General features: G+C 49.9%; 1 protein-coding gene across 2 annotated transcripts; it reads left to right on the top strand.

Annotated features, from left to right (window-relative positions):
- The first annotated feature begins 1917 nt into the window (after window positions 1–1917).
- Window positions 1918–20178, top strand: GANAB (glucosidase II alpha subunit). Of its 2 annotated transcripts, XM_026450530.2 has the most exons (24): window positions 1918–2260; window positions 2413–2521; window positions 2768–2895; window positions 9045–9224; window positions 9669–9734; window positions 10558–10627; window positions 10801–10888; window positions 10974–11070; window positions 11329–11509; window positions 13524–13677; window positions 13881–14116; window positions 14197–14323; window positions 14431–14510; window positions 14751–14894; window positions 15024–15120; window positions 15413–15514; window positions 15693–15936; window positions 17640–17704; window positions 17870–17946; window positions 18057–18131; window positions 18309–18422; window positions 18542–18654; window positions 18824–18924; window positions 19067–20177. In XM_026450530.2, the coding sequence occupies exons 3-24, from the start codon at window positions 2807–2809 to the stop codon at window positions 19174–19176; spliced, it is 2610 nt and encodes an 869-aa protein (XP_026306315.1). In that variant the 5' UTR covers window positions 1918–2260; window positions 2413–2521; window positions 2768–2806; the 3' UTR covers window positions 19177–20177. The 2 variants fall into 2 exon arrangements, with proteins under 2 accessions (XP_026306315.1, XP_026306316.1); XM_026450531.2 differs by lacking the exon at window positions 9669–9734 and having other exon boundaries at window positions 2161–2260; window positions 19067–20178.
- Window positions 20179–22023: the final 1845 nt, after the last annotated feature.

Below are 22023 nucleotides of genomic sequence, written 5' to 3' on the forward strand. Positions count from 1 at the left end.
CTCTGTTGCCCAGGCTAGAGTGCAATGGTGTGATCTGCTCACTGTAGCCTCCGCCTCTACCTCCTGGTTCAAGCAATTATCCTGCCTCAGCCTCCCGAATAGCTGGGATTACAGGCCCCCACCACCATGCCTGGCTAATTTTTGTATTTTTAGTACAGATGGGGTTTCACCATATTGGCCAGGCTGGCCTCGAACTCCTGACCTCATGATCCGCCCGGCCAGCCTCCCAAAGTGCTGGGATTACAGGCGTGAGCCACTGCGCCTGACCAAAAAAGTACTTTTAAAAAAGTTAGCTGGGTGCTGTGGCTACCACCTGTAGTCCCAGCTACTTGGGTAGGGCGAGGCAGGTGGATCACTGGAGGTCAGGAATTTGAGACCAGCCTGGCCAACATGGTGAAACTCCGTCTCTACTAAAAATACAAAAATTAGCTGGGCATGGTGGCGTGCTCCTGTAATTCCAGCTACTCAGGAGGTTGAGGCACAGGAATTGCTTGAACCTGGGAGGCGGAGGTTACAGTGAACTGAGATCATGCCATAGCCCTCTAGCCTGGGTGATGGAGTGAGACTGTCTCAAAAAAAAAAAAAAGCAAAAAACAAAAACTGCAGGCAGAATTGAAAACTAGTAATATAAAGTGATTACCCAGGCCCCTAGGAGTGCTTTAGGGCTCAGAACATTTTAGCTATTGTTATTTTTTTCCAGCTTTGGGTAGTGATGGTGGTGTTTTGAAGATACAGGAGTGGAAATCAGAGAAACAGGTTGCTTAGGGTACTAGGGATGTTAGAACCCTAGGAGCTGTAACCAGCAGGCTAGGTTTTTTTTGTTTGTTTTTTTCCTGAGACGGAATTTTGCCCTATCACTTAGGCTGGAGTGCAGTGGCGCAATCTTGGCTCACTGCAACCTCTGCCTCCCGGGTTCAAGCGATTCTCATGCCTCAGCCTCCCTAGTAGCTGTAACTACAGATGCTCAACGCCACGCCCAGCTAATTTTTGTATTTTAGGTAGAGATGGGGTTTCATCGTGTTGGCCAGGCTGGTCTTGAATTCCTGACCTCAGGTGATCCACCCGCCTCAGCCTCCCAAAGTAGTGGGATTACAGACTTGAGCCACCATGCCCGGCCTCATCTTTAGCTCTTTAACTCTGCATCCACCCAATACCTTGCCCATAGAAAGGTGTAGCTTGCTTTGTTTCTCTGTTCCACACATATGCTACTACCATTTCCTCTGAGACTGGCTGTTAGTGCTCCTTTCCTCTGAGAGGCTGATGTCACCAGAGTCAACACCAGGGCCTCTGAAGGCGAAAGATCCTCTGTCTACTCGCCTTTATTTTATTTTTACTTTTTATTTTTGAGAAGGAGTTTCGCTGTGTCACCCAGGCTGGAGTGTAGTGGCGCGACATCGGCTCACTGCGAGCTCCACCTCCTGGGTTGACGCCATTCTCCTGCCTCAGCCTCCTGAGTAGCTGAAGACTACAGGCGCCTGCCACCAAGCCCGACTAGTTTTTTTGTATTTTTAGTAGAGACGGGGTTTCACTGTGTTAGCCAAGATGGTCTCGGATCTCCTGACCTTGTGACCTTGTGATCCACCTCAGCCTCCCAAAGTTCTGGGATTACAGGCATGAGCCACCGCGCCCAGCCTCTTTTTTTTTTTTTTGAGACAGAGTCTTGCTCTATTGCCCAGGCTGGAGTGCAGTGCCCCAATCTTGGCCCACTGCAAGCTTCGCCTCCCGGGTTCATGCCATTCTACTGCCACAGCCTCCCGAGTAGCTGGGACTACAGGTGGCTGCCACCATGCCCGGCTACTTTTTTTTTGTATTTTTAGTAGAGATGGGGTTTCATCGTGTTAGCCAGGATAGTCTTAATCTCCTTCCTCGTGATCCGCCTGCCTCAGCCTCCTAAAGTGTTGGGATTACAGGCGTGAGCTACCGTGCCCAGCCTACTCTGCCTTTTAAAGGGAAGGTGTTAGTGAGCCAACTTCTCAGGCCTGATTCTTAACCCCGTGTCCACTCTGCCTTCTTTTCTGTTTGATGTTACTCCATCTTTCTCCCCCCTTTCCTCAACTATCTCTTAGTGCTGTGACAGGAAGAAGCTTTTCCTTTTGAAGGGGGCCCCTTCCTGACCTCCATGCTGATTGCTCCATCTTTGTCCTTTTCTCCATAGGTCTTGGGCATCTTTGGTACTGGTTTTTTTAGGGGTCTGCCTGGGGATTACCCTCGCTGTGGATAGAAGCAACTTTAAGACCTGTGAAGAGAGTTCTTTCTGCAAGTATGATATTTCTGGGAGAAAGGGATGGAATGTAGGGTAATGTGGAAGGTGTCTGTGGCAGATGGAGTGCCTAAGGACACTGCAGGTGATAGAGGGACCTAGGGACATTGCAGGTGGCCCCCTACCTTACTTCCCCACCCTTCACTTGGCAGGCGACAGAGAAGCATACGACCAGGCCTCTCTCCATACCGAGCCTTGCTGGACTCTCTACAGCTTGGTCCTGATTCTCTCACGGTCCATCTCATCCACGAGGTCACCAAGGTCGGGAGACAAGGAGGAGTCTGGTGGGGGTGGGACAATGGCTGTGGGGTAATTTGGAAAGGGGGAAATTGTGGCCAACATTTTGTCCCAGCCTAACCTTTGAACTCTTACTTTACGGAGAAATGTGATCTTGGCCTTTAGGCAAAGGGCTCAAAGGGAGCGACACCTTAGGAGAGAATGGGTTCAAAGGGCATTCCATGGTGTAGCCCCTTTCCTTTCTCCAGATCCAAACCTCTGTCCCTGCAGGTGTTGCTGGTGCTAGAGCTTCAGGGGCTTCAGAAGAACATGACTCGGATCAGGATTGATGAGCTGGAGCCTCGGCGACCCCGATACCGTGTGCCAGATGTTTTGGTGGCTGATCCGCCAACAGCTCGGTAAATTTTTCCTGAGAAGCATCCATTTCTGTGGCCCCTTTCTCCTTCCTGATGGACCTTTTTTTGGTTGCTGACATTCTTTCCCACAATAAGGTAGCAGTTGACTAGCATAGCACCTTGCCATACTCCTCAGCCTTTCCCCACCTCTTCTGTTTCACTTTTCTCTTTACCCCTTTATCCTCATTCATTCATTCATTCAGCAAACAAGTATTGCTTTCTCCTCCCTGACTGGCCTGGGCTAGGTGCTAATGATGTAAGTAGAAATAAACAAGGCCCTGTTTATTTACAGATCTAGTCCTCCAGGTATACAATGTCTGCCTGCTTGCTTGTTTGCTTCCTTCCTTCCTTTCTTCCTCCTTTCCTTTTCCTCAGATATTCAGAATAGGATTACTCAGATTATTGTGTGATGATACCCTGTCATCAGTGTTCCATGCATCCATCTGTGACTTTCTCTTAAATACATAATTTAGAAAATTATGTTACTGTATTCTAAAATACATAATTTAGAAAACAGTGGCCGGGCGTGGTGGCTCACGCTTGTAATCCCAGCACTTTGGGAGGTTGAGGTGGGCAGATCATGAGGTCATGAGTTGGAGACCAGCTTGGCCAACATGGTGAAACCCCATCTCTACTAAAAATACAAAAATTAGCCAGGTGTTGTGCTAACCTATAATCCCAGGTACTCAGGAGGCTGAGGCAGGACAGTTACTTGAACCCAGGAGGCAGAGGTTGCAGCGAGCCGAGATTGTATCACTGCACTACAGCCTGGGCGACAGGGTGAGACTCCGTCTCAAATACTCCACCCTGTAAACTCTCCCCTCAGCCCAATCGTATCTCACTGTCCTGTACCCTTGACTGCTCTAGATGTAGGTAGTTGTTACTCTGAAGCTTATCATTCCTTTGCTTTTTTTTTTTTTTTGTTCTGTGTTATGTGTGTATACCTATGCACACATATATCTGTGTGCCTAAGCAATAAATTATATATTTTTTTTGTTTTTGAGCTTTACAGAGGAAGTATGTTAGTACATGTGGTCTTCTGGGGTTTCTGTTTTACACATAACTTTAATTCTGTTTCATATAGTTCTACTTCATTCATTTTTACTGCTGCAGATTATTATGTTGTATGAATATGCCCCAGTTGATTAATCCATTTCTAGGTTGATAAGCCTTGGGGTTGTTTCCAGTGTTTTGCTAGCCAAAGTGTTGCTATGAAACTTCTTGTACATGTCTCCTGTTACCCTTGCGCAAGAGTTTCTCTTTGGTGTATAACTAGGAGAGGAATTGCAGGATTGTAGAATGTGGAGATGATTAGCTTACCAAGATAAAGCCAAAGTGGTTTACCAATTTACACTTCCACCAATGGTTTATAAGAAGGCCTTATTGAAGCCGGGCACGGTGGCTCATGCCTGTAATCCCAGCACTTTGGGAGGCCGAAGCGGGTGGATCAAGACGTCAGGAGTTCAAGACCAGGCTGGCCAACATGGTGAAACCCCATCTCTACTAAAAATACAAAAATTAGTTGGGCTTGGTGGAGCGTGCCTGTGATCCCAGCTACTTGGGGGGCTGAGGAAAGAGAATTGCTTGAACCAGGACCCAGGAGGCGGAGGTTGCAGTGAGCTGGGATCGCACCAGTGCACTCCAGCCTGGGCTACAGAGGGAGACTCAGCCTCAAAAAAAAAAAAAAAAGGCCTCATTGGTCTCCATCATTTCCAACACTTGATACTGTTGTTGGACGTAAGTTTTGTCACTGGCTTGTGTATAAAATGACATCTCATGGTGGTCTTGGCTTGGTTGTCTTTCCTGGTTTATTTACTTTTTTTTTTTTTTTGAGACGGAATCTCGCTCTGTCGCCCAGGCTGGAGTGCAGTGGCCAGATCTCAGCTCACTGCAAGCTCCGCCTCCCGGGTTTACGCCATTCTCCTGCCTCAACCTCCCGAGTAGCTGGGACTACAGGCGCCCGCCACCTCGCCCTGCTAGTTTTTTGTATTTTTTAGTAGAGACGGGGTTTCACCGTGTTAGCCAGGATGGTCTCGATCTCCTGACCTCGTGATCCGCCCGTCTCGGCCTCCAAAAGTGCTGGGATTACAGGCTTGGGCCACCGCGCCCGGCCCTTTTATTTACTTTTTTAAAATTTTATTTTATTTTGAGACAGAGTCACGCTCTGTCACCCAGGCTGGAGTGCAGTGGCATGATCTCAGCTCGCTGCAACCTCCGCCTCCCGGGTTCAAGTGGTTCTCCTGCCTCAGCCTCCTTAGTAGCTGGGATTACAGGCGCGTGCCACCACACCTGGCTAATTTTTACATTTTTAGTAGAGACAGGGTTTCACAATGTTAGCCAGGCTGGTCTTAAACTCCTGACCTCAGGTGATCCGCCTGCCTCAGGCTCCCAAAGTGCTGGGATCTTAGGCGTGAACCATCGTGCTCGCCAAGGTGTCTTTAAAAGAAAACACAAGGGCACAGGGCACAGTGGCTCATACCTATAATCCCAGCACTTTGGGAGTCCAAGGTGGGCAGATTGCTTGAGTCCAGGAGCTTGAGACCAGCCTTGGCAACTTTGCAAAAGCTTGTCTGTACTGAAAATAAAAAAATCAGGTGTGGTGGCACGTGCCTGTGGTCCCAGCTACTCAGAAGGCTGAGGAGGGAGGATTGCTCGAGTCTGGGAGGTATAGGTTGTAGTGAGCCAAAATCTCGTCACTGTACTCCAGCCTGGGTGACAGATCCAGACCCTGTCTGGAAAAACAGAAACAAAACCACACATACATACTTTTGCTGCACGCGGTGGCACGTGCCTGTAGCCTGAGTTACTCAGGAGGCTGAGGCAGGAGGATCTCTTCAGCCCAAGAGTTTGAGGCCAGCCTGGACAACAAAGTGAGACCCCATCTCTTTCAAAAAAAAAAAATACAATTTTCTTTCTTTTTTTTTTTTTTTTTTTGAGATGGAGTCTTGCTCTGTCACCCAGGCTGGAATGCAGTGGCATGATCTTGGCTCACTGCAACCTCCGCCTCCTGGGTTCAAGCCATTCTCCTGGCTTAGCTGCCCTAGTAGCTGGGATTACAGGTGCGCACCACCATGCCCAGCTAATTTTTGTAATTTTAGTAGAGATGGGGTTTCACCATATTAGCCAGGATGGTCTCAAACTCCTGACCTTGTGATCTACCCACCTTGGCCTTCCAAAGTGCTGGGATTATGGTGTGAGCCACTGCGCCCAGCCAGTTTTCATTTTAGTTTTAGATTTATAGAAAACATGCAAGGATGAGAGTTTGTGCTTATCTGCACCCAGTTTTCGCTGTTTGTTCGTTTTCAGATGGAGTCTTGCTCTGTTGCCTGGGTTGGAGTGCAGTGGCACGATCTCGGGTCACTGCAGCCTCTGCCTACCGGATTCAGGTGATCCTTCTGCTTCAGCCTCCCGAGTAGCTGGGACTACAGGTGTGCACCACCACGCCTGGCCAATTCTGTATTGTTAATAGAGGTGGGGTTTCACCATGTTGGCCAGGCTGGTCTCAAACTCCTGACCTCAGGTGATCCGCCCATCTCAGCCTCCCAAAGTACTGGGATTACAGGTGTGAGCCACTGCGCCCAGCCTTCCCTATTAATAATATGACTATCGTTCATTTGTGATACCTAGTGAATTGATAGTGATACATTATTTACTAAAGTTCATACTTGAGGTTTCTTTAGTTTTTGTGTATGTTATTTTTCTGTTCCAGGATTTCATCCAGGATACCCTATTACATTTAGTGGTCATGTTTCCTTAGGCCCCCCGCTAGACTGGTACAATTTCTTAGACTTTTCCTTTTTCCTTTTTTTTTTTTTTTTTTTTTTTGAGACGGAGTCTTGCTCTGTCGCCCGGGCTGGAGAGCGGTGGCCGGATCTCAGCTCACTGCAAGCTCCGCCTCCCGGGTTTACGCCATTCTCCTGCCTCAGCCTCCCGAGTAGCTGGGACTACAGGCGCCCGCCACCTCGCCCGGCTAGTTTTTTGTATTTTTAGTAGAGACAGGGTTTCACCGTGTTAGCCAGGATGGTCTCGATCTCCTGAGCTCATGATCCGCCCATCTCGGCCTCCCAAAGTGCTGGGATTACAGGCTTGAGCCACCGCGCCCGGCCCGACTTTTCCTTTTTCTTGATGATCCTAAAGGTATATTTTGATAAACAGAAATTTAATGTAGTTAGATGTGTCGGTCTTTTACCTTCTGGTGTTAGCCTTTTCTTTGTTGTGTTTAAATAGTCCTTTTCTACTTCAAGGTCAGAAAAAACATATATATATGTATTGAGACAGAGTCTCGCTCTATTACTCAGGCTGGAGTGCAGTAGTGCGATCTCAGCTCACCACAACCTCCACTTCCCATGTTGAAGTGATTCTTCAGCATCAGCCTCCCGAGTAGCTGGGACTGCAGGCGTGCGCCACTGTGCCCAAGTAGCTGGGACTGCAGGCGTGCACCACTATGCCCAAGTAGCTGGGACTGCAGGCGTGCACCACTATGCCCAAGTAGCTGGGACTACAGGCATGTGCCACTATGCCCAGCTACTTTTTGTATTTTTAGTAGAGACGGAGTTTCAGTACATTGACCAGGCTGGTCTCAAACTCCTGACCTCATGAACCACCTGCCTTGGCCTCCCAAAGTGCTGTGATTACAGGCATGAGCCACCATGCCCAGCCAAAAATATACTTTTTAATTTTCTTCTAACACTTTTGCTTTCATTTATTTACTTATTTTGAGATCGGGTTATGAGACTGGCAAATTTTTGTATTTTTGATAGACATGGGTTTTCGCCATGTTGCCCAGGCTGGTCTTGAACACCAGGGCTCAAGCAATCCACCTGCCTCGGCCTCCCAAAGTGCTGGGATTATAATTGTGAGCCACTGAGCCCAGCCTAAAGCTTTTACTTTTAAATTTTAAGCAGGCTGGGTGTGATGGCTCACGCCTGTAATCCCAGCACTTCGAGAGGCCGAGGCGGACAGATCACTTGAGGTCAGGAGTTCAAGACCAGCCTGGTCAACGTGGTGAAATCCTGTCTCTACTGAAAATACAAAACTTAGCTGAGTGTGGTCGTAGGTACCTGTAATCCCAGCTACTCAGGTGGCTGACCCAGCTACTCAGGTGGCACAAGAATCACTTGAACCCAGGAGGCAGAGGTTGCAATGAGCTGAGGTTGTGCCACTGCATTCCAGCCTGGGTGATAGAGTGAGACTGTCTCAAGAAAAAAAAAATTTAAGTCATAATCTTTCTGCAGTTGATACTTGTATCTGGCATTAGATATATGATATCAAGAAGTCGGGCATGGTAGCTCATGCTTGTAATCCCAGCACTTTGGGAGGCCAAGGAAAGTGCACCACTGGAGGTCAGTAGTTTGAGATTAGCCTGGCCAACATGGCGAAATCCCATCTCTACTAAAAATACAAAAAAAAAATTAGCCAGGTGTGGTGGCACCTGGCTGTCATCTCAGTTACTTGGGAGGCTGAGTCAGGAGAATCACTTGAACCTGGGAGGTGGAGGTTGCAGTGAACCAAGATTGTGCCACTGCACTCCAGCCTGGGCTACAGAGTGAGACTCCATCTCCAAAAAAAAAAAAAAAAAAAATCATTTTTCTTCGTATTTGGAAAATCATTTTTTTCCCTATATGGAAAATGTTTTTGCAATTCCATTTTTGAATAGATCTCCTTTCCTCTCTCATCTGCTATGTCACCTCTTAGTATTTAGTACATTTAAAAAAGTAATAAGTGGCTGGGCGTGGGCTCAGGAGTTCAAGACCAGTCTCAATATGGAGAAACCCCATCTCTACTAAAAATACAAAATTAGCTGGGTGTGGTGGCGCATGCCTGTAATCCCAGCTACTCAGGAGGCTGAGGTAGGAGAATTGCTTGAACCTGGGAGGCGGAGGTTGCGGTGAGCCGAGATCACACCATTGCACTCCAGCCTGGGCAACGGGAGCGAAACTCCGCTTCAAAAAAAAAAAAAAAAAACGGTAATAAATATCCTTGGGTCTGTTTCTGGGCCCTTTATTTGGTTCTGTTGATTAACTTGTCTGTCCCTGCTCTGTTAGCACACTGCGTATTTCTCTTAGCAGGTAGATTTCCGTCTATTTTCTGAAGTGTCATTGCTCTTCTTGACCCTTCGTACTTCCTTATATTTCTTTTGATATGTTTCCCAGGCTTTCTGTCTCTGGTCGTGATGACAACAGTGTGGAGTTAACCATGGCTGAGGGACCCTACAAGATCATCTTGACAGCCCGGCCATTCCGCCTTGACCTACTAGAGGACCGAAGCCTTCTGCTTAGTGTCAATGCCCGAGGACTCTTGGAGTTTGAGCACCAGAGGGCCCCTAGGGTCTCGTGAGTATAAGGGTTGGGACTGCAGGGAACCTAGTGTGAAGGAGCACAGGGGTGTTGTGAGGTCTGGCACTGGGAGGAGACAGGGTGGCTGGACAGCCAGGTAGGGGCTGGGGGCTGGGAGAAGCTCTCTGTCAGGGACGGTAGGAACCAGACCCGGGTGTGGTTTTTTCCATTTCCTGTACAGATCAAGAGGCAATCACTTTTGTCCCTGAGCTGTGGCCTGGGCATCTCTGGGAGGCCTGCCTGGGTCTGTGTCTCCTTCTTCCCCTTCTCACATCATCACATTTCCCAGATTTATTTTCTTCTTTTTTATTTTTTATTTTTTTGGTTTCTTTTTCCCCCATCTCTGGAAGTTTGTCGACTGAAACTCACTTTTATGTTTCTGTTTTTGTGTTGGTTTTGTGCCTCTTTTTCCCCTTCCCTACCCATCTCCTCCTGCCCCAGTTTCTCGGATAAAATTAGTCTCACGCTCGGTAGCATGTGGGATAAGATCAAGAACCTTTTCTCTAGGTAAATCCATGGCCACCGGTACTGTATCTTTTCCTCTGCCCTTACCCATTCCTCACTGTAGCCTTCAGGGGGAGGTACCCCAGACCCTTCCAGCCTTTCACTCACCCCACTTTCCCCTGCTGTGTGATACCTGGTCCCGTTACCTGTTACCCTGGCTGGGAGCCCCCAGAAGAAGGAAGATGAAATACTCAAAGTCAGGTCCTTAAGGAGTGTAGGGAGCTTATTGCTTTGCCAAGGGATGGAGATATGCTGCCTGTTGCTGGGGTTCCTGACTCTCAGCTGAGGGCCACCTAAGGTTCTGGGCAGAGCTACTTGCCCTTGAAAGCATTTTTTGGCAGAACCTCTTGAAGTCCCTGTGTATATCTGTAGAGGCTTGGTATAGTGTGACCCACATGCTATACCTTGTGGGTCATACCTTGCTGTACCTTGCAAAGCCCTTGTGTCAGGCCAGGAGCCTAAGGCCCAGGGAGGGCAGTTGGGGCCACAGTCTCTCAGTAGAGGCAACAGAGCCAGGATTGGCATTGATAATGCAGGCCCCTGAATTATCCTGCCTATCTCTTCTGGGATGTTGGCAGAGGCTGGTGTTCAGGCCTGTGCCTCCTGGTGGCACTTACTCCTCATTTTCCTTCCTCATTTCTCTCCCCATCCTTTGCAAACTTATCTGCTCATTATGGGTTCCCTCTCCAAGCTTTAACATTTAGTCCCTTCCTCCAATGCCTTCGTTCCTTTGGACCCTTGGCTCTCTATTCCCCAACCCCTCCTTCCACTAGCCCCTCGTCCCTGCCCCCTCTGGATTGGAGCAGACAGCTCTCCTACCTTCCAGGCAAGGATCAAAAGACCCAGCTGAGGGCGATGGGGCCCAGCCTGAGGAAACACCCAGGGATGGCGACAAGGCAAGTTGGAGGGGGCGGGTGGTTGGAGGATTGGGCTGACTGGGAGGCTGGAGGGGATAGGCCCATGAGAAACTTGAACTTAGTCTCACCATCAGGGATGGGATTTAGTTGATGGGAGTGGGAAAAGAGAGAACTGGTATGATTGGAGAGTGGTCCTCTTTTCTTCTTAACAGCCAGAGGAGACTCAGGGGAAGGCAGAGAAAGATGAGCCAGGAGCCTGGGAGGAGACATTCAAAACTCACTCTGACAGCAAGCCATATGGTGAGGGGCTTGGGTTCCTTGGGTTGGGGTGCAGGGCTCCTTTCCAAGCAGAAGCTCTGAAGCTTGTTCTTTGTTTTTCTTCTAGGCCCCATGTCTGTGGGTTTGGACTTCTCTCTGCCAGGCATGGAGCATGTCTATGGGATCCCTGAGCATGCAGACAATCTGAGGCTGAAGGTCACTGAGTGAGTCCTGTGGTGACATCAGGAAGATGGAGGTGGGCACGAAGGAGTCAGGCCTTTAGGGAGATGGGTGTGCACATTGGATACTCCAGACAAGCATGGGTAACTTCCTGTGTCCAGAATCACCTTTGGTGATAGAAAATTTTTTGAGAAAGGACAGAGGAACCATTGCTTATCTCTCACCTGTGTCTGTGGAGTGGAGTCAGTGTATAATGTAGCCTGGGGCTAGTTAGCAGCCCACATCTGTCTGTTTGCCTGCAGGGGTGGGGAGCCATATCGCCTCTACAATTTGGATGTGTTCCAGTATGAGCTGTACAACCCCATGGCCTTGTATGGGTCTGTGCCTGTGCTCCTGGCACACAACCCTCATCGTGACTTGGGCATCTTCTGGCTCAATGCTGCAGAGACCTGGGTTGATATATCCTCCAACACTGCTGGGAAGGTGAGAGCACAGGCATGGAGAGAAAGGAGGGAGTGAAGTTTCCAGGCCTTGAGACAAATAGGTATACTAGGGGCATTAGCTATTTGGGGACTGGGTGAGAGAAGGGGCCCTGGGCCTGGTGGGCAGCAATTGAGTTCCCTAATCACTGCCAGATGACACATGCCCACTCACGTTCTTAGGGAAGGCATTGTCTATTCTGGACTGACGGAATGCACTTACTATCAGTGGGTTGTGTGCTAGGTACTCTTCTGGGTGCTGGGGATACAGTGTTAACTGAGGTTGAAAAGGTTCTGAGTTGGGTGTGGTGGTTCATGCCTGTAATTCCAGCACTTTGGGAGGCTGAGGTGGGCAGATCACCTGAGGTCAGAAGTTGGAGACCATCCTGGCCAACATGGCGAAACCTCATCTCTACTAGAAAAACAAAAATTAGCCGGGTGTGGCAGCGGGCGCCTGTAATCCCAGCTATTTGGGAGGCTAACACAGGAGAATTGCATGAATCTGGTAGGCGGAGGTTGTGGTGAGCAGAGATTTCACCACTGCACTCCAGCCTGGGTGACAGAGCGAGACTCCGTCTCAGAAAAAAAAAAACAAAGGTTCTGACTCACAGGGAGGAAGACATGTTAAACACATAACAAAGGAGGCAAGATGGGACTGGACATGATGGTTCATGCCTATAATCCCAGCACTTGGGGAGGCTGAGGCAAGAGGATTGCTTGAGGCCAGGAGTTCGAGACTAGCCTGGGCAACATGGCGAGACCCTATCTCTATAAAAACGTTTGAAAAATAAAAATAATAAGAAAGCAAGATGATGCCAGGCGTAGTGGCTTCCTCCTGTAATCCCAGCACTTTGGGAGGGCGAGGTGGACAGATCACAAGGTCAAGAGTTTGAAAACATCCTGGCCAGCATGTTGAAACCCTGTCTCTAATAAAAATACAAAAATCAGCTGGGTGTGGTGGTGTGCGCCTGTAGTCTCAGCTACTCAGGAGGCTGAGGCAGAAGAATTGCTTGAATTGGTGAGGCGGAGGTTGCAGTGAGCCAAGATCGCACCACTGCACTCTAGCCTGGCAAAGGAGTGAGACTCTGTCTCAAAAGAAAAAAAAGGCCAGGCGCGGTGGCTCACACCTGTAATCCCAGCACTTTGGGAGGCCGAGGCAGATCACGAGGTTAGGAGATCGAGACCATCCTGGCTAACATGGTGAAACCCTGTCTCTACTAAAAAATACAAAAAATTAGCCAGGCGTGGTGGCAGGCACCTGTAGTCCCAGCTACTCAGGAGGCTGAGGCAGAAGAGTAGCGTGAACCCAGGAGGCGGAGCTTGCAGTGAGCTGAGATCGCACCACTGCACTCCAGCCTGGGCGACAGAGCAAGACTCTGTCTCAAAAAAAAAAAGCAAGATGAGTTTGGGGTAGTTAAGTGCTAACAAAGACATGAAAGAGTCTTTGTTAGCACTTAACTACCCCAAACTGGTGCAGTAGGGCTGGGGGCTGTACTGCTTTATTTATTTATCTATCTATCTATCTATCTATCTATCTATCTATCTATCTATCTATACAGAGTCTCGCTCTGCCCCCAGGCCAGAGTGCGGTGGCGCGATCTCGGCTCACTGCAAGCTCCGCCTCCTGGGTTCACGCCATTCTCCTGCCTCAGCCTCCCGAGTAGCTGGGACTACAGGCGCCCGCCACCTCGCCCGGCTAGTTTTTTTTTGTATTTTTAGTAGAGACAAGGTTTCACCGTGTTAGCCAGGATGGTTTCGATCTCCTGACCTCGTGATCCGCCCGTCTCGGCCTCCCAAAGTGCTGGGATTACAGGCTTGAGCCACCGCGCCCGGCCTGTACTGCTTTAGATAGTGGGGTCCAGGAAAGCCTCACTGAGGCAGCTCCATTTAGTCTTACCCAAGGCAACTCATAAGAGCCAGCTGTGTGTGGACTCTGGGAGAAAATTGCTGCTTTTTGTCTTGGGGTTGGAAAATGGGAGGGCAGGAGGTGTCTGACCCCTCTGTGGTCCCCTCTACAGACCCTGTTTGGGAAGATGATGGACTACCTTCAGGGCTCTGGGGAGACCCCACAGACAGATGTTCGCTGGATGTCAGAAACTGGCATCATTGATGTCTTCCTGCTGCTGGGGCCCTCCATCTCTGATGTTTTCCGGCAATATGCTAGTCTCACAGGTACGTGGTTTTCCCTGACAGCCTCATTCTTCTGCTCTTTTCTTCTTGTCAGGGGTGATTCTGTGTGTTTTCAGAGATCCTGTGCCCCAGCTTGTTTTCTAGGTCTGTACCCCTCAGCCTGCCTCTAGTTCACAAGCCTCCCTCAGTTTCTGGGTGTTAGGCCTGATCCTCGTTGTGACCCCCATCCCTCGATGAACCTGCAGGAACCCAGGCGTTGCCCCCACTCTTCTCCCTCGGCTACCACCAGAGCCGTTGGAACTACCGGGACGAGGCTGATGTGCTGGAAGTGGATCAGGGCTTTGATGAACACAACCTGCCCTGCGATGTCATCTGGCTGGACATTGAACATGCTGATGGCAAGCGGTATTTCACCTGGGACCCCAGTCGCTTCCCTCAGCCCCGCACCATGCTTGAGCGCTTGGCTTCTAAGAGGCGGAAGGTAAGGCGTTGCAGTCACGCTTGGTCTTCTCAGGATTTTAGCCCTAAAGAGACCTGATCACCCATGTTCCTTGCCCCCAGCTGGTGGCCATCGTAGACCCCCACATCAAGGTGGACTCCGGCTACCGAGTTCACGACGAGCTGCGGAACCTGGGGCTGTACGTTAAAACCCGGGATGGCTCTGACTATGAGGGCTGGTGCTGGCCAGGTAGGCAAACCCAGAATTGGTTTGAGGGAGAGGTGATTGGCCAGGGAGGTAGAATGGTGGCTCTTTTGTCCCTTAGGGGATTGAGAGCCACCCTTAACTTCTCCCAGGCTCAGCTGGTTACCCTGACTTCACTAATCCCACGATGAGGGCCTGGTGGGCTAACATGTTCAGCTATGACAATTATGAGGTAGGGGAAGGCCTCTCCCCATGACCTGCGTCTGTCCGTCCCACCTGCCTCCCTGAATCTCTCTCCACTTGCCAACCCTTCTGTGGTTGATTGCCGGCAACATATCAGGGGGCCTTGATGATCCGGGGAGGGCCCTGAAAAATGCATCTTTTTAGATTCCTAGAAGCTCTCTTCTCTGACACTGTTTGTTTTCTTCCTCCCCTCTGTCCTTCTGTCCCCATTTTCTGCCCATGTTCCCAGGGCTCAGCTCCCAACCTCTTTGTCTGGAATGACATGAACGAACCGTCTGTGTTCAATGGTCCTGAGGTCACCATGCTCAAGGATGCCCAGCATTATGGGGGCTGGGAGCACCGGGATGTGCATAACATCTATGGCCTTTATGTGGTAAGGGGCTGAGAGAGGAGAGTTGGTGGAAAGAGGAAAAACAGCCCAGAAACAGGCCTAGGGAACTTGCACCAGATGACAGCTGGCTTTTGCTCCTCACTATCCCTGTTTTCTTCTCTCCTAACCCAGCACATGGCGACTGCTGATGGGCTGAAACAGCGCTCTGGGGGCATGGAACGCCCCTTTGTCCTGGCCAGGGCCTTCTTTGCTGGTTCCCAGCGCTTTGGTAAGGTTTAGAGAATGGAACTGTGGCAGAAGGGTGTGAAGGCCAGATCTCAGGCACCATGGACCTGGCTGGACCTGGCTCTCTGAGGAATGGAAGTCACACACTGCATCAGCTTCCTCAGCTATGCGCTTTGAAGGAAGTCGGTGCGGGAGGTCCACTCCTTGTTCAAGTGTTCTTGTGAACTGCATCTTCAGCAGGGTTCTGGGGACCCAGAGCAGATGTGGGAGGTCAGCCATGTAAAAAGCTGAACCCCTTTACCATGTGCAAGCTCCCCACTTCTTGTCTTCCTCAGGAGCCGTTTGGACGGGAGACAACACTGCCGAGTGGGACCATTTGAAGATCTCTATTCCTATGTGTCTCAGCTTGGGGCTGGTGGGACTTTCCTTCTGTGGGGGTAAGACAGGGAGGAATCTGGGGTCTTGGTTTGGTGGGAGAGGGGCAAAGTAGAGGGCACAGGACCAAGGTGTAAGTAAAGAGAGCTGAGATTCCAGGTTAGGGCCTTGGGAAATTTCTCAGGCAGTATCTCTCCTTCACCCTCTTTTCCAACCTGCTTCCTCTCTTCCTTCTCCCAGCGGATGTGGGTGGCTTCTTCAAAAACCCAGAGCCAGAGCTGCTTGTGCGCTGGTACCAGATGGGTGCCTACCAGCCATTCTTCCGGGCACATGCCCACTTGGACACTGGGCGGCGAGAGCCATGGCTGTTACCATCTCAGCACAATGATATAATCCGAGATGCCTTGGGCCAGCGATATTCTTTGCTGCCTTTCTGGTACACCCTCTTCTATCAGGCCCATCGGGAAGGCATTCCTGTCATGAGGTGAGGCATTCACTTGGGCTGTGAAGAGTGGGCTGAGGTGGCTGGGGGACATTAGGGACTGGGCTTCATCTCTGGGCCTCTTTCTTCCCTCAACACAGCCTTGGAAAGGATGGAAAATCATTAAGGTCAAGAGTGAAGGGGAGCTTAATGGAGATGAATAATAGTAAACATTTAAAGAAAATTGCCAGCAGTCATAAACTCTTTCAGAAAAATAAAACAGGGTGATGGGATTAGGTGGTCATAAAAATCCTTTTTGAGGCCAGGCACAGTGGCTCACACCTGTAATCCCAGTACTTTGGGATGCTGAGGTGGGCAGATGACCTGAGGTCAGGAGTTTGAAACCAGCCTGGCCAATATGGTGAAACCCCGTCTCTACTAAAAATACAAAAATTAGCTGAGTGTCATGGCACCTGAAATCCCAGCTACTCAGGAGGCTGAGGCACGAGAATCACTTGAACCCAGGAGGCAGAGGTTGCGGTGAGCCGAGATTGCTCTACTGCACTCCAGCCTGGGTGATAGAGTGAGACTCCATTTCAAAAAAATAAAAATAAATAAAAATAAAAATCTTTTTGAGAAGAAGGCTATGTGACATGAGGCCTGAATGAATGGCACAGACCATGTTATGTAGGAAGAATCTTCCAAGCAGAGGGAATTGCAAGTACAAAAATTTTAAAGTAGAAATTAGTTTGTTATGTACTAGGAGTAGAAAAAACTCAGTATGTCTTGGGTAAGGAAGCAGAGGGAGAACTAGGAGATAAGATTAAGGAGAAAGTGTGATCTGCTCCTGGAGGGCCTTGCGAGCCAGGGTTGTATACCAGGGCGGTGAAAACATACAAGGAGGCTACTGGCAGGCTGCTGTGCAGCATGGTTTCTGTAGCAGGCAGAGAAGCAGCAGGGAGATGGCTTAGGAAGTTAAATGACTAAGATTGGGTTGCATAACTGAGACCTGAACCCCAACCCGACTGACTGCGAACTCCTGGGTCTTCACCCCTGTGCTGTTCTCTTCTTTTTTTTTTTTTTTTTTTTTTTGAGACAGTCTCGCTCTGTTGCCCAGGCTGGAGTGCAGTGGCCAGATCTCAGCTCACTGCAAGCTCCACCTCCTGGGTTGACGCCATTCTCCTGCCTCAGCCTCCCGAGTAGCTGGGACTACAGGTGCCTGCCACCTCACCTGGCTAGTTTTTTGTATTTTTTAGTAGAGATGGTGTTTCACAGTGTTAGCCAGGATGGTCTCGATCTCCTGACCTCGTGATCTGCCTGTCTCGGCCTCCCAAAGTGCTGGGATTACAGGCTTGAGCCACCGCACCCGGCCTGTTCTTTTTTTTTGAGATGAAGTCTCACTCTTGTCCCTAGGCTGGAGTGCGATGGCGTGATCTCGGCTCACTGCATGTACTCTGCCTCCCTGGTTCAAGTGATTCTCCAGCCTCAGCCTCCTGAGTAGCTGGGATTACAGGTGCCCGCCACCACGCCCGGCTAATTTTTGTATTTTTAGTAGAGACAGGGTTTCATCATGTTGGCCAGGTTGGTCTCGAACTCCTGACCTCAGGTGATCCATCTGCCTTGACCTCCCAAAGTGCTGGGATTACAGGTGTGAGCCACCACGCCCGGACTGTGCTGTTCTTTTCTTATTGTCAGTTCCTGGAGGAGCATCTCTGACTTGTGCCAAAATTGAAAAGTTTTCCTTTATTGTCTTTCTTTCTTCGTAGGCCCCTGTGGGTGCAGTATCCTCAGGATGTGACCACCTTCAGTATAGATGATCAGTACTTGCTTGGTGAGACATGAGGACAGTTTGTGGTGGGTTGGCATTGGGCCAAGCAGCACTGCCGATGCCCAGGGAGGGACTAATGAGGCTGGTGGTGTAGAGAGCAGGCACTTTGGTGCTCCCTGTTCTGGGAACTAATCCCTCCTATTCAGAGTTGATTCTGGCATATTTTAGGGGATGCATTGCTGGTTCACCCTGTATCAGACTCTGGAGCCCATGGTGTCCAGGTCTATCTGCCTGGCCAAGGGGAGGTGAGTTAAGGAAGGGCATGGTGGGGAACGATGGTGGAAGCCTAAGGAGGCAAACGGGATGGACCCTGTGCACTGAGTGATCTGTATCTTACCTCTTTTGTCACCCACAGGTGTGGTATGACATTCAAAGCTACCAGAAGCATCATGGTCCCCAGACCCTGTACCTGCCTGTAACTCTAAGCAGTGTGAGTAAGCCTGGTCCGGCTGTCAGTTCCATCTCCCTGTAAATTTCCAGAAGGGGAGGGAATGTGTGCCTTAGGGTCCAGTACCTACGTGGGCATACATGAGTAAGAGCAAAACATGCTATGGGGCCCAAGGTTGGACAAGGGGGCAACTTCATCCTGGCATTGCTCTTGCCCTAGATCCCTGTGTTCCAGCGTGGAGGGACAATCGTGCCTCGATGGATGCGAGTACGGCGGTCTTCAGAATGTATGAAGGATGACCCAATCACTCTCTTTGTTGCGCTTAGTCCTCAGGTAAGTGCACAGGCAGTGCATCTCCTCAGCCATCTGCCTTCCTAGGACTCAGTTCCCCGGGGTTGTGCCCCTCACTCCCTCTTGGGCTCAGGCACTCACCTATCCCACTTCTTGCCCAGGGTACAGCTCAAGGAGAGCTCTTTCTGGATGATGGGCACACGTTCAACTATCAGACTCGCCAAGAGTTCCTGCTGCGTCGGTTCTTATTCTCTGGCCACACCCTTGTCTCTAGGTAATGGGGCACCCATTCTTCCTTGGCTGCCTTTGCTGGGGCCTGATCCTTGCAGGGGCTCCCAGTTCACTGTGCTCTTTTCTCACATCCTGACTTTGTTTTGGGTCTCCTCCTTCCTTCTGTTCTGATATTTTTTCCCCTGATGGACATCTGCTTTTGCCATCTGCAGCTCAGCAGACCCTGAAGGACACTTTGAGACACCAATCTGGATTGAGCGGGTGGTGATAATAGGGGCTGGAAAGCCAGCAGCTGTGGTACTCCAGACAAAAGGTGAGTGACCAGTCTGGTCCCTAGGATGGGGGAAAGAGGCGAAGCCAGGGCAGGTTTAGGGATGCCCTTGCCTGTAGGAACATAGTTGCTATGCTATAGCCTATTGGTATGACTGTGGCACTCTTTCTTATTCCTCCTCCAGGATCTCCAGAAAGTCGCCTGTCCTTCCAGCATGACCCTGAGACCTCTGTGTTGGTCCTGCGCAAGCCTGGCATCAATGTGGCATCTGATTGGAGTATTCACCTGCGATAACCCAAGGGATGTTCTTGGTTAGGGGGAGGGAAGGGGAGCAGTAGTGCCGAGAGATACTCTTTCTTCTGCCTTGGAGTTCGGCCCTCCCCAGACTTAACTTGTGCTAGTCTAAGACCCAGATTCTGTCAACATTTGGGCAAGATGAGAGGGCTGACCATGGGCTCCAAATTCCTCTTGTGATCTCCTCACCTCTCCCACTCTGTTGATAGCACCCCTTTCCCTTCATTTCCCCAACATCCTGTTGCTCTAACTGGAGCACATTCACTTATGAAGACCGAGAAACCACAGGGCCCTTGTCGCCCCTTCTCTTTCCCTTATTTAGGAGCCCTGAACTCCCCCAAACTCTATCCATTCATGCCTCTTGTATGTTGATGCCATTTCTTGGAAGAAGACGAGGGCAATGAGTTAGGGCTCCTTTTCCCCTTCCCTCCCACCAGATTGCTCTCCCTCCTTTCATTTCTTCCTTCAGGCTCTACTCTGTCAGCCCTCCCCTTTTTATGCCCCACCGATACACTGGGACCACCCCTTACCTGGGACGGGGATGAATGGTTCAAAGGAGTGAGGTTGCTAAAGATCATTCTTTTCACTCTCATTCTCTCCTTTTCCTCTCCCTGATTCCTTGTAGAGCTGCTGCAGTTCTGAGAGGGGCAGTTCTACCTCCTCTGTCACTTGGCAGAAAGAAGTTTCCACACCTCTTAGGGATGGGCATTAAACTTCTTTTGCCCCCTTCTTGTCCCCTTTGAGGGGCATTTAAGATGGAGAAATCAGTTGTGGTTTCATTGAATCATGGTCACCTGTATTTATTGCTGGGAGAAGCCTGAGGGTGGGGGGAGATGATCATGTGTGCTCGGGGTTGGCTGGAAGCCCTGGGTTGGGTGTTGAGGGAGGAGTAATAGGGGAGTCAGGGTGAAAATTTGTGGGTGTTTTTTTTTACTTCCTCTTGGTTCCCAGCTGTGACACATTTTGATAAAAGGAGAAACAATAAAGGGATAAACCATAAATCAGTGGTGGTAGTCTGGATTCTAGTTCTAGCCTGAGCCACAGACCCTAGAGCCTAAAGACCTTACATTTTCTTTCTTTCTTTTTTTTTTTTTTGAGACCGAGTCTCACTCTGTTGCCCAGGCTGGAATGCAGTGACGCAATCTGGGCTCACTGCAATCTCTGCCTCCCGGGTTCAAGCATTTCTTGTGCCTCAGCCTCCTGAGTCGCTGGGACTACAGGCATGCGCCACCACGCCCAGCTGATTTTTGTATTTTTATTAGAGACTGGGTTTTACCATGTTGGCCAGGCTGGTCTGGAACTCCTGACCTCAGGTGATCCACCCACCTCAGCCTCTCAAAGTGCTGGGGTTACAGGAGTGAGCCACCGTGCCCGGCCTTTTTTTTTTTTTTTTCTTTTTCTTTCCTTATTTTTTACTTTTTTATTTTTTTTTGGACAGAGTCTCACTCTGTCGCCAGGCTGGAGTGCAGTGGTGTGATCTTGGCTCGTTGCAACCTCCGCCTCCCGTGTTCAGGTAGTTCTCCCACCTCAGCCTCCCTCGTAGCTGGGATTACAGGCGCCTGCCACCATGGCCAGCTTAATTTTTGCATTTTTAGTAGAGACAGGGTTTTGCCGTGTTAGCCAGGCTGATCTTGAACTCCTGACCTCAGGTGATCTGCCCGCCTTGGCCTCTCAGAGTGCTGGGATTACAGGCATGAGCCACCATGCCTGGCCATAGGCCTTACATTTTCATTTGGCTTCAGCATAAGCATCCTTTTTGTGTTTTGGGTTTTTTTGAGATGGAGTCTCACTGTTGCCCAGGGTGGAGTGCAGTGGCGCGATCGCGGCTCACTGCAACCTCTGCCTCCCAGGCTCAAGCGATTCTCCTGCCTCAGCCTCCTGAGTAGCTAGGACTACAGGCACCTGCCACCATGCCTGGCTGATTTTTGTATTTTTAGTAGAGATGGGTTTCAACATGTTGGCCTGACTGGTCTTGAACTCCTGGCCTCAAGTGATCTGCCTGCCTTGGCCTTCCAAAGTGCTGGAATAACATGGATGAGCCACAGTGCCCAGCCAGCATGAGCAACCTTGATTCAGCAAAATGAGCAAGAGCAAGCCTTCCTTGGGTTGCTAGGTATTTTCATAGAAGAGCCCAGCAAGGTCATCACATTTTAGTAGGCCTAGTTAGTAAGTGGTTATCAGAGCCCATGGAGTCCCTCTTGGATAGAAATAGCCATAAGTTCAGATAGTTGTTTCTCAAATGAAAGGCTACTACTTTTGGGGGGTGTGGGAGATTGAGACAGGGTCTTGTTCTACTGCTGAGGCTGGAGTGCTGGGAGTGCTGTGACATGATCCCGGCTCATTGCAGCCTTGACCTCCCAGGCTCCTAAAGTGCTGGGATTACAGGCATCAGCCACCATGCCCAACCTAAAGGCTTCTGCTTGTAGCTAACAGCACTTTGTAAAGTTTCCCATTGTTTTAGTGACAGGAAGTATACTATTCCCCGTCTCCCCCTCATTTTGTAGACTGACCACAAGTCAGAGATTATTTTACCAGAAACTTTTTTGGCGGGGGTTGGAGGACTTTTTTTTTTTTGAGACACGGTCTCACCCAGTCACCCAGGCTGGAGTGCAGTGGCATGATCACGGCTCACCACAGTCTCAGCTGCCCACATCAGCCTCCCAAGCAGCTGGGACTATAGGTCCGCGCCACTAAACCCGGCTAATTTTTTTGTTTTTTTGTAGAGACGGGGTTTTGCCTTGTTGCCTGGGTTGATCTGAAACTCCTGGGCTTCTAAAGTGCTAGGATTACAGGCATGAGCCACTGTGCCGGGTCCCCCCCCCTTTTTTTTTTTTAAAGGAAAAATGA

This window comes from Piliocolobus tephrosceles, unplaced genomic scaffold, assembly GCF_002776525.5.
Source record: "Piliocolobus tephrosceles isolate RC106 unplaced genomic scaffold, ASM277652v3 unscaffolded_21576, whole genome shotgun sequence".
NCBI classification, from domain to species: domain Eukaryota; kingdom Metazoa; phylum Chordata; class Mammalia; order Primates; family Cercopithecidae; genus Piliocolobus; species Piliocolobus tephrosceles.

What these genes read in the sequence shown, in the direction of transcription:
- GANAB (XM_026450530.2), top strand. Translation starts at nt 2,807, where the DNA reads ATGACTCGGATCAGGATTGATGAGCTGGAGCCTCGGCGACCCCGATAC. An exon ending in CTGAGGCTGAAGGTCACTGA is followed by an intron (nt 11,071 to 11,328) that starts GTGAGTCCTGTG and finishes GTTTGCCTGCAG; the next exon opens with GGGTGGGGAGCCATATCGCC. An exon ending in TGTGGTACTCCAGACAAAAG is followed by an intron (nt 18,925 to 19,066) that starts GTGAGTGACCAG and finishes TTCCTCCTCCAG; the next exon opens with GATCTCCAGAAAGTCGCCTG.